The following is a 12,749-nucleotide window of genomic DNA, read 5'->3' on the forward strand; positions in this document are numbered from 1 at the left end:
ACAAAAAAAATTAGTTTCTTATTAAATTGGCTTTGAGTTTCTTTCTGTAGTGGTTTACATAAAATGTTACTCTGCCAAACTTTTTTCTAAAACCCCAAACAGTTAAAAACCTAATGGATGTCAATGTGGCAGAATTCTGACAAACAAATTCATGGAAATTTTACAAAAACAACATCGGATTGCTTTTTTTTTTTTTTTTTACTTTTTAAATTGGCTATGAATTTCTTCCTGTAGTAGTTTATACGAAAAAAGTCACTATGCCTATATTTTTCTAAAACCCTAAAATGTAATATTACATTGATCAAGTAGATTGATTTCGATGTATGTATGTTTTGCAGCAAAGTGAACAACTCGAATTAATTCAGTAACCAACTCGCTGTCAAAATATCAGTGATGCTCCTGCGCCTATAACTCAGTCTTTAAATGTAATTTTCTCCATTAGAGATACTTGTGGTTTTGATCTGTCCAACAGAGAAATGTTTCCGTTCTAAAAAGATGAAGTTTTCAGAATTATACTTAATAGACCTAAAACGTCAGTTTCACCATATGTCGGGTTGACAAAGAATGACCCAGATATTAAAACAGACACTGCAAAAGCAGTATCAGATAATACAGTATACAGTAAGGACTATGAACAAACAATATGTGCTTTAACAGCGTTCATTTCTTCATTCACTATAAAGACAAATGTTAGTAGACACCTGACCAAGATTCATATGTGTACTTTGAACATCCCATTTTACATTTAGTCCCCATTTGCTGTTATAATAACCTCCACTCTTCTGGGAAGATGTTTTACTAGATTTTGGAGTGTGCTTGTGTATGTATTCATCAGCCACAAGAGTGTTAGTAAAGTCAGGTACTGATGTAGGCTTCTCAAAATTTGCCAAAGGTTAAAGTTAGAGAGGTGATAATTCCGTTTTTTTAAAGGTAACTTAGCCTGATGATGTTTACGCATTATTGAAGGAAACATCCACTATCTTAAAAGTCTTTGCTGACCGGGTAAATGAATGATTATTTCCTTTAAAAGTAGCACACATTGATGTAACCCTACCAGCAATCCTGAAGCCTGAATGACGATGATCGCAATGTACAGAGCGAACTCTCCCCACAGCACAACAGCAAAACACATGCAATTCAATAATGAACCCGATCATAACTTTACTTCTTGAAGAAGACATTATCTTCCTCCCAGAACCAGGTGTAGGTCATGTTGCCAGGATACGCCTCAGCCTGACAGGTAAAGAATGCATCCTGGGATATGTTCACGGTTATGTTCTCTGGAGGGAGGACAATAAATGGAGGTCCTGCAAACCAAAATGAAAAACAGATATTATTTAACAATAATACAACCTACAGGTACATACATTGTCTTTTTCATTTAGAAACATTAAAATATTTTACAGTGTAAATCTATAATTTATAAGCTTTCTCTTCCTAGGTTATATGACCACATCAGCTGTGAGCATAATACATATCGGTCAAAAGCAAGCAGATTTAGTGACCTAAAGCAATTTGTTTTTATTCATAGCTGCCAGTTAATATGTAGGATTCAAAGCATTTTGGCTGCCAATTACTATCTCCACTGGAAGCCCATTAGGAGGAGAAATATAACCTAAATACTGATTAAATTGTCTATTATAATGGCCAATTACAGTGAAATCTACAGATACCTTATGTTTGCATACTTATATACAAAATTATATATATATATATATATATATATATATATATATATATATATATATATATATATATATATATATATATATATATATATATATATATATATATATATATATATATCACAGAGAGTCAGCCCTTATGAATCTTCGGAGATAAGAACACGGCCATGACCAAAAAAAACGCAAGAAAAATCTAAAAAGAAAAAAGAAATTCTAAATATATTCAAGAAAACTTTTAAAATCTGATTTGACAACAACGCGAACAGAAGAAGAAGAAGAAGAAGAAGAATGCCTGGCAGTCATGCATTGTGTGACTGAGACACGTAAGTCTCACTCTTTTCGACTTACAAACACTTTTCGTCACTTTTAAGTCGGGGCTACCTGTGTGTGCATATATACATATCATAGTATAAAAATAAAAAGTGTACATTTTATTCCAGCCATCGGCCTCAAAACGTTATCTTGAAAGAGCTTCATATGTAATATCATTATTAGTGTGTGGTTTCTTGCTCTCCTCAGTTTACCTTTCAGGGATTTATATTACACCCCACATTCTCCCTTCTGTTGGCAATACAGAGAGCGAGAGAGGGAGAATTTACAAGGGTGTACAAACAAGCAGTATCTCCAGCCAAAAAGGGTTCAACCGCCCACTCGAGCGTGTACAAACACAAACATGATCTCGTGCACCCCACCACACACACACACACACACACACACACACACACACACACACACTCACCGAAGTACATTACAATATAATAATGGTAACAGAAGCAACCCCTTTCAATACAATAGCATTACAGGCATCTCCAGTTAAATCTAGCACTCTAGTGTGCATCTTCCTTTTCATTCATTCCCCTGAGAACACTGCTGTGCTTCTTAAAATTGCAGGCGGAATGGGTTATGTAAGCCACACAGTGAATGAGTCTCCACTCTCAGACATCTCTTCAGCTGAGCCCTCTCTCGTTTCAATGTGTGTAATGTGCTTAACCAGAGTTTTTATGTTAAAGCATAAACTGCTTTTTTACCAAATGCTTTCATTTATATTTTCTCATGTGACTTTTGCGTTTGGTCCAGTCAGTAGTCTGTTACTGATTGTATTTACTCTGTTCTTTGTTTGATTCTTGTTATATCCTCTGGGCATCACAGCTATGCATGAAGCCTTGTCAGTTGGGCCTTTCTGAGACTTGAATTCCATGTTCTTGTATTTATTCACTATTTGCTGTCAGTCAGTGTGAATAATCTACTGAACTTGAGATGCCTGTGTAGATATACATAGATATGCCTCTGATGACATTGTCTGTTTGTGGTCTAAGCATATTTAGATCTTCGACTATGATTTTCTATAGCACATTATTATTTTTAGTATTATTATTATTATTTTATTATTATTTTTATATAGTTTTTGCAGTTGCAGAATTTCGCAGTAGAACAATTTGCACGTGTTCACCATGAAGGTCAGGATATTCAATTCCAAAACATTTTTTGTGGAAATGATCACAAAGCAGCTATATAGAAATAATGAGAACATAATATTTAAATAATAGATTTAATTCTATATCTTTATCTCTAATGAGCATCAGAGGAAATGGTGAAGAAAAACCCTGAGGACAGCACGAGAAGAAGAACCAAAATCAAAAATAAACTTTCAACATGAAGCAGGTGAGAGTCATTTGGCAAGTTGGTTGGAATTGTTTTGTATGTTTTTAGCTCTACACAACTCAGACGATTTTCCTTTTTTTTTTTTTTGCAAAACAAAACGAAACAAAACAACAAATAACCAAGAGTATCAAATTGGCTATGATTCAGACTCACAGACTAGAAGATTTTAAAAACGCCTTTAAATTCTTCAGGTAAGAAAAGCATGAGAGCAGAACAATGAGTGTGGAAATCATAATGCAGCAGAGGTGTTCTGAATCTGATTATAACTGTACCTGAGTATTTGACTCATATCGAGCGTAGACTCAAAGATGCACTAGTCCTCAACACCAAGACACATTTAAGTAAAAAAGCCAAAAGCAGTTGATTTGTGAGGTTTGATTTCCTAAAATACAGTACAAATCAAATTATATGCCATAATACTGCACTAACCAAGACCAACACAACAGCCTCAACAACATGGCCTCTTCTGCAGAATAAATGAGCCACGGCAGATAAAGCTGGCATACAAAATGTAATTGGTAACAGTTATTGTCAATTAAAATATAATTGGTAAAAAAATACATATATTAAATCATAAATGTAGTTGAGTAGAGAATAAAAGTTGCTTAATCTTTAATAATCAATAAAACTAGAATGTACATTTCCTCAAATACTCAATATTTAAATCTTTTTTAAATAATAAAAAAGAAAAATTTTTCTAAAAATCAACTTTGGTGCTTTTGAGCTTTAAGCCTGCATTATGCCTCGATTGCACGACGCTCTGGTAAAAACCTTCCACTCAATTAAAATGTACTAAAATAAACTCAACTTAACTAAAGTTGCAGCAGATTCTACACATGACTAAAAGACCTAAATTAAATGTGTTCTGCAAAACTTTACCCTAAATAATTGCTATTTTTGGTGTCCCTGCCATCACTTGTAGGCACACAATAAGGGATATTTGCTCCATGGCAATGACTTTGGCCTGCTGAAAGTAAAAGAGGTCACTCACAGTCAGCAAATTACTCCTTTCATACATCACGTAGGCCCAATTAGCTGCTGTTTTACAGCTCTACTGCATTCGCATCACTGAGAAGGTATCTACACTAGCAGCATATTGTTACAGACATGGTATTTAGATCATCGAATTCCTACACACCCTCGTGCTTTTAGAACAATCTGAGGTCAAACGGTGCTACCTTGGACGAGTAGGCGTGTGGTGTGGATGGCCTCTCCCTGCACGCTGTAGGCCCTGCACGTGTATGCTCCTCTGTCTTGCCGGGTGATGGACAAAACGGTCAGACTGCCATCGCTCACCTGTTGAAACATGATGGACACAGCAAACTTGTTAGTGTCCAAACCTCAATGAACACACTCTGATTATGCCTTGCCTCTTGCAAAACTTCTTCCAGTCAAAGTAATAACAATGCAAATAGTTGTTTAATGCATTTACTGTACAATTGCGCCATTTAGTACCACCAATACTGGTTATTAGTACACTAATCAGGCCTAACATTATGACTGGTAAAGTGAATAACACTGATTATCTCGTCACCATGGCGTGAATGTGAACATTAGGTCCATGTGGTAGAAGCAGGAAAAATGGGCAAGCGTAAGTATTGAGTGAGTTTCACAAGGACCAAATTGTGACGTCTAGACAACTGGGTCAGAGCATCTCCAAAACTGCAGCTCTTGTGGGGGTGTTACTGGTCTGCAGTGCTCAGTATCTATCAAAAGTGGTCCGATGAAGGAACAGTGGTAACCCGGCGACAGGGTCATGGGTGGCCAAGGCTCACTGAAGCACATGGGAAGCAAAGGCTGCCCCATGTGGTCCGATCGATCAGTCGAGCTCCTGTAGCTCAACTGCTGAAGAAGTTAATGCTGTTGATGCTCGACGGGTCAGAACTGAAAGGAGGACCAATACAATATTACAGGCGCTTGGCCTGGTCGGTGTATCAATGCTCAAAAATAAACATTCTATACTCCACAAAATCACAGTGACACTTTACTCACTTATAAAAAAGAGAGCCTTTTCTTCTGTAATAATCAATTCAGAAAGCTGAACGGCTTCACAATACTCACAGGAAGCACGTGTTAGCTTTCACCCTACCTGGTTTGTAGTCGTATAAGGGTAGTGGGAAAATGTAGAAAAAAAACGCTACCACTTCATCTTCCGTCAAAAACAAGTAACGTGGCATCTTATGACATTTAAACTAGAAGTTTAACAACAAAACATTTAGTAAAGGGCATTAACCAAAACGAGCAGGTTGTTATTACATCACAACTATAAAAAAGAAAGACGGAGACAACGTGGGAGAGATCAAATAAACCAGGCCACTCCACCAGGGACTAAAAGATCAATGTGCTCCTGTTCTCTCTCTCTTACACCCACAGATACACCATTCCCATTTTATTAGAGCCCCTCAAGCTGTTACTAGTACCACCGTGAAATGGAAGAAGAAGCATTTATTTTATCACATGCACTTTACAGAATGATTCAATTCTTTCTTTAAATATCCAATGTTAGGAAATTGGGGTCCGAGCGCAGGTTCAGCTTTGAGATACAGCACCTCCCAGAGCACACAAGGTTAAGACATTGCTCGTGGGTCCTCATAGGCAGCTTGGCATGGCTTGGGCATAAACCCCCAACCTTCTGACTGGTAACACATAACCTTAAACACTAAAGTCACCACTGTCCTGGCCTATAATTGTAAACCACTGACCAGGGATTTGCAACTATCAAACCTTCTCCAGTGTCATTTACTGTAACTGAACTGGTCCCAGTAGTGGTTTCCAAAGCATCCTTGCACATGTCCCAATATCCACTAATAAATAAAATGCTTATTACCATGACCTCACCTCTCTGGAAATGAAATGAATCATGCAACAAAGTACATTCACAACAGAATTAACAAAGCACATCTTTTGAGATTTTCATCAAGTAGCACATCAGGCAGATTCCTTCATTATAATTCAATACTGAAGGTTTCTAGAGTGTGTGTTTCTTGAAAAGCATTCATATTTCAGTTCTGAGCTATACAGTATGAATTAAACAATGACACACAATGGCTCTCTATATGAAAGAGCACAAATAACAATTCTTACTACACAGTGATGCATTAATGAGTCTGTCTGATTCATAAAAACAACGTCAGCTATGTGAATGCTCTCATCCAGTTCTCCCTTATTTACAAGACATATGCGTCCGATACTCTCCAGATAACACACGACGACATCTAAATGACTAATTTAAGTTTTGAGTCAATAGTCAACAATTATGCATTTTACTGAAGCTGATTTTAAAGTGATTATAACTGCTGTTGCAGGAAATAAGAAAAAAATAAATGTTAAATAATAATCATTGAAATAAAATAAAATCAATTGTTAACAGGTTTAGAAGAGAAAAAGGAGTTCAATGTGTGTCTTTTTTTATTCTTTCTTTTACAAAACTTAGATGTATTATATACTGTAGGTAAATATAGAAAGTTTTGGAAATGTGATTATTATTATTATTATTATTATTATTATTATTATTATGAAAGTTTTGTGTTGAAAATCAACAGAAAACTGAATAGTTTTCCAGCCTCAATTGTGGGTACTGTACTTTAATCCTAAGCTTGGGTTTGCGAACTCTCCCGCCGACTATATGGGTGTCCTTTAGGTTTTTATGCCAGTAAGTAGACTGGCCAGTGTATATATGCTTTGTATATAAATGAGGCAAGAGGGTGCATATGTGTGTGTTTGCAGTTTACTTGTGATGAACTGGCATCCAGTACAGGTCTTATTCCTCTAAATCCCCCACCAAAAAAGTATGCTGGAAGCTTCAGGTTAAACCCTAACCGTATTTTAGATTTAATTCTTATATACAGTTAAAGATAAACAAGCACTGCTCACCTGGTCCCACCATGTCCCAGGGTAAGAGGGAGATGTACATCTAGACTCTTTTTTGTTCTGGCACCAAGGTAATGGTATAAACTTCCCCTTGATGCAAAAATAGCTGAGCCACTGCCTTTCTTTAAAAGACAGGTGACATCCTACTTTTACAGATTGAATGGCCCAAATATTTGCATTAGGTATTTTGCATCTGTTTACAAAAATCTGCATATATACTGTAAATCTAAATAATTATTTTAACATACATTTTAGTTGTGATACAGTGATGTCGATTCCCACACCAGTTTCTTTTTTTTACTTTAATATTTAAGGTATTCAGTTTATCAATGACCTCCTTTTTTTTTCTACTCTTAAACACTACACGCAAATGCAGCAAAACTGGTGTCACATCAGCATAAAAGTACAGCATTTTACTAACAGTGAGCCTCTCTCCGGACTTATTAGAGTTTTTCTCGGGGTTTTTTGCCAAAAAACGAGTGTGACAACACAGGGTTTAAAAGACCCGAGGGTTTGGAGACAAAGTTCATGTGAATAAGAAGCCAGTTCAATTGGTGGAATAATTAAAATCCGCATAAATATGTCTAGGTCAATAGATGTCAGTGAAATTCATGTTTTGTCACCAATTAGTCTGATAGCGACGTAACAGAAAAATAATACATCAACCACATACTGCCTTTAGAAATGTCCATAATGCTCCTGTTCCACTTGCTCAATGCTCAAATGATTTTTTTTTTATATTTGATATGTAATATATATTGTTATGGATACAAACATAAAACTATATAAATTTATAAAATTTTATATTTATGAAAAAAAAAAATTATTGTGCTTAATCATTAATACTATATTTTACAATCTCTCTATGTAAGTATGTTGATATTTTGGTCGTAAAGTAAAACTTTTTATACTAGCATCGGAGGTTACGACATTATTCTCATGGTGCTACGACTTTATGTCGGAATTATGAGAATAAAGTCATAGCATTAATAGAAGTAATTCAAAATTATGAAAATAAATTAAAAAATTAAAAAATAACCAAAAGAATAAAGTCGAAACAGTGAATTTACGTTGTTTGCCCAGCAAACTTTTCTGGGGCATCATTTTTAAGCTGCAATCGAGCAATAGCCCCCTTTAAGGTCACAAAATAGGATGGACACTGTATCTGGTGTAACACTTTATTCTCGTAATTTTGACTTTATTCTCGTAGTCTTTATTTTTTACATTTTTTTAAACGGCGTCATAATTATTACTACTACTAAACTGTGAGGGTATTGATTCATGAGTGATGAACAGTTCATAGAAATAAAAAGAAATTGTATATATCACCAGGTTTCGATGTTTTGTTATTCTCTAGAAAACGTTTTAATGACAATTGCATGCATTTAAAAATGGTTTAATCATATTGGTGTATCAACTAAGTGCTGAAACATCACAGAGGCATTACGCAAGTCAAACACTGGCACAGGATATTGCAGGAAATGCTCACGGGTTGCAAACACAGTAACTTTTGATGCTCTGGAAGTTAGCTTGACCTGTCGATATCCCTTCAGGAAATCAAGGTAGCGTAATTAGCAGGACCCGAGCCGTCAATACAGTCTTTCATTGCTGGCACTCTGGAACTGTGACAACATTTACATTCTGGTTACCCATGCAGAATCGATGCTGATGCTAATTGGTTTAACCAATGGCACCTATAGATTTATAACATAACATTAAGAACATTCGCTTTTTAAATCCACTTTAAATCCATAATTACTCCCATTAACCCGGAGCCATTCATCGTTAATTGGGTCTTTTACTTTATTGCTGCATTTTTTTTTTTCGTATCATCTGTGGTCTTTTTTTTTTATGATTTATATTTGATTCCTAAAAATATATGTATATAAAGTACAAGGTATCATAAATATGACCTGAATCACATTGATATAATAGACTTACATTTGTACCTTTACAAAATGTACTGGTGAAGATTATTAATATGATTTGCTATTAATTGTGATAAAAATATTTCTGAGTAATTAGCGGGCTGTAGATCTGCGAGGGTGACATTTTTCATATTTTAAGGTTTTCTAAGAGTTATCAGCTGCTACAGCTCATGACGACAGTCAGAAGCAGCTGCGAACTGGGTGATCGTATGTAAGATGACACACACACACACACACACACACACACACACACACACACACACACACACAGAGGCATGCAGAACTGCAAGAACACATAAGTGCATCCCATTTATTCAAAACAGCAGCAATCTGCAACACAGTAATTACTCTAATTAAGCAGATGGGGACATGTGGCTAGACTACAGCAGACCCAACACACACACACACACACACACACACACACACACACATACATACAGGCAAAGTCACAGACATGAGCCTTAACTCTGGTGTGATTTTTGGCCTGAATGTTCTATCCTGGACAAATTTCACACATCACAGAACAATTCTTTGGACCTGAGACAATATCAGTGATCACGTAATATGATGTTCTTACTGGCTGCTAATTTAGACCAGCTGTGACCACTGCCAACTGATGAGAAAGTTCTTCCCAAGACATTCTATGCAATTGTATGAGGTGGTTCGAGACTAGTGGTGCTAACTAGTGCTAATCTGCATTACCACGTCGGCAATTTCATCATGGACAGCAAGTTAGTACAAAAAGCAAACATGAAATTCTGTTGAGACTGGGCAAATCTGCCACAGAGACGTTTCACAAGATGTAGGTTTGACATACGGCGACGCTGCAATGAGGTGTTTTGAGTGGCGGCTTTGTTGAAGGTTCTTGTTGTTGATGTTGAAGCACGCCTGCTGTTCAAAACACCTCATTTCAACGTCGCCGTATGTCAAACGTCTTTGTGAAAGATTTCGAAACCACCCACCCTAGCCAGATTTGGCTACTGCAGACTTCGCCCTCTTCCTGTAGATGAAGATCCAGTTCAAAGGTTACCATTTTGGCACCATTGTGAATATCCAGCATGAATAGCAGAAGGTGCATGGCATGCTTTGAAAAGAAGACTTTTTAAAGACATTCCAGAAGTGGCAGGAACCCTCTGAGCTCTGTATTGCAGTGCAAGGGGATAGTTTGAAGGTGATGGTGTGTAAACGTAGATTAATAAAGTATTTGCTTGTAAACACAGCTTTTGGATACCACCTCGTATGCCTCTTGGTGGTATCAATGCGGGAAAGAACTAAGCTTAGTGAAAATCAAATCAAATCCTGATCTTAGAGGTGGTAGCTTAGTGGTTAAGGCACTGGACTGTACTGGGTCTGAAGTTCAAATCCCAGGAACATCAAGCTGCCACTCCTGGGCCCCTGAGCAAGGCCCTTATCAAATAGATGCTCAGTAGTATGAATGAGATAAATGTAAGTCGCTCTGGATAAGTGTTTCTTCAGATAATTCAAGTTTTAAATAATAACACTTTAATGTAAACCCCAGTAAACATGTTTTTGCCAATGAGGCATTTTAAAATATTATAAATCATCGCTGAAAATGTGTGGCGTTTATCTATAGGCTGCTGAGGAAATTATAAATACAACAATAAGAAAAAACAAACGGAGTTTCTTTCTCATCAGCTAAATGCTCGCTGTCACTCAAACTAACAAGCTATGCATGGCGACGCATCTCTCACCAAAACATCATCTCTCTTCAGCTGCTTAGTGTTCAGTCTTCAAGGCAAAAGCCTGTTGCTGCCATTTTCTAGCTCTTATACAGCTATGTGTATGGAATTGCCTTTGATCGATGTGGTACTGGAAATCGAACGCCACAAAAAAAAAAAGGAGTGACTGAACCGTGCATTACTCTCACACTCTCTATGCTGAGTGTACAATCTCTATAAACAGATGCATTGCATTTAGAAAACCGTTGGTGCCTCCACTGCATTCCATTCTAAGGTCATATGAGTGTGCAAGGCACCGTTCCTACCGTGTCTGCAGAAACAAAGCCACGTTTAGTTTCTCTAAAAAAAAATGTGCTGGGTTCGTCAGACCAAAAATAAACTGTCGTGCCACAGTATTGCTTCAGTCGCAGTTACTGAATATGTAGTGCCAGCCGAAAGAGTGGAGTAGGTATGTATTTTTAACCTGATTCCAAATTATTCCGACAATTTTATCTAAACTGATTTTTTGGTTACATCGAATCCCCTGCTTACAGATGAACAGCTAACAAGACTACTAACAGTTATGGCATTTTGCAAAGACTCTTATCCATTATAACTTAAAATTGTCCTATTTTAAACAACTAAGCCCTTGATGGTTAAGGGCCTTGCTCAGGGGCCCTGTAATGACAGTAGGGTGAAGCTTGGATTTAAACTCACGACTTCTCCATTCAAAGGCTGAGCTACCACTTTCCATGAGCATTAGTGAAACTGAGAAAGCTAGTTTATGGCTACAACTAAGACAGGTCAAAGTGATTATGCTTCATTAAGAATGTAAAAAGGGTGAAATCTAATTAAAATCTATGAAAATCTGTCCTTTTTTTGGGCTGATGTCTTCAGTCCTGTAGTAATCTCTGGTTACATGAGCCGCTTCAGCTAAAATGTTCAGAATCTCTGATGTTTTTCGAGTTTAGTAACATTTAATCACTAAACTACAAGCTTTTTTTAAAACCTTTCTCTGTCACTGTACTTAGATTTGGTCTGTTGAAATACATTATAATGACCAAAATTATCTGGACATCCGACTACTAAAACTGCTTCTTCTTTCTCAGAACCATTTGAAACAAACCACCTACAATTCTCTAAAATCCAACCGTCATAATTATATATACAGTAATCCCCCGTTTATCTCGGTGGTTTCGTTCCAAAACCGTGATAAACAGACACCACCCCAAAAATGCTATTTAATGTATACAGTACTATACTGTATTAACATTTTACTTCATTGTGTAATTAATAATTCTATTTTTATTAATAAATTTCATCATTTCAACATAAAACTCCATATAAACAATTCCCAAAAAGCAAAAGGGAAAGAGCAAATCAGCTTCTAACATAATGAAGGAAGTGTGTGACAAATCCTAAGGGACTAAGGCAACATAATCCCTTATTTTATTTTATTTTTTTTTTTTTTTTAAGTTTAAGGCCCTAATTTCATTCAGGACATTTCGGCTCTCTTTTCCGGCATAATGCATAATATAGGACAGGCAATGAGAGAAACGTATTGGAAATTATGGCAGAGGATAATAGGAGTAAAGAAAAAAAATGGTAGGAAAGCAGACAAGATACCAAAAAAGGGCATAAAAAAGGGAGAGAAATAAAAAAATGAATAAAATAAAGCAGAGGCTGACATTGAACATTGTGGAAAACTGCTTTGAATCTGTCACTTCCAATTTTAGCACCTATCATAGGGTGTAAGAGTGCCACCTGTAGCTGGGACTCTACAGGGATGCCTGCCAATCAAGCGACAACATCGGAGTTACTGTTCATACAGAGGCATGCTTGAGGAATAATAACTCTGCTAATACAACTTCCATTCTTAGAGCTGTTCTGATCGATAGGGTGACTCTGAAAAAAGAGGGCTGACG

The 12,749-nt window shown here is 36.6% G+C and overlaps 1 protein-coding gene across 1 annotated transcript in view; it reads right to left on the reverse strand.

Moving 5' to 3' along the window:
• Nucleotides 1-12,749, reverse strand: part of igsf9bb (immunoglobulin superfamily, member 9Bb) — a 101,991-nt gene that overhangs the window by 44,476 nt on the left and 44,766 nt on the right. Inside the window, 2 exon segments of the mRNA XM_046868082.1 lie at nucleotides 1,166-1,307; nucleotides 4,526-4,643. Coding sequence (XP_046724038.1) covers nucleotides 1,166-1,307; nucleotides 4,526-4,643 — 260 coding nt within the window.

This window comes from Silurus meridionalis, chromosome 15 (assembly GCF_014805685.1).
Source record: "Silurus meridionalis isolate SWU-2019-XX chromosome 15, ASM1480568v1, whole genome shotgun sequence".
NCBI classification, from domain to species: domain Eukaryota; kingdom Metazoa; phylum Chordata; class Actinopteri; order Siluriformes; family Siluridae; genus Silurus; species Silurus meridionalis.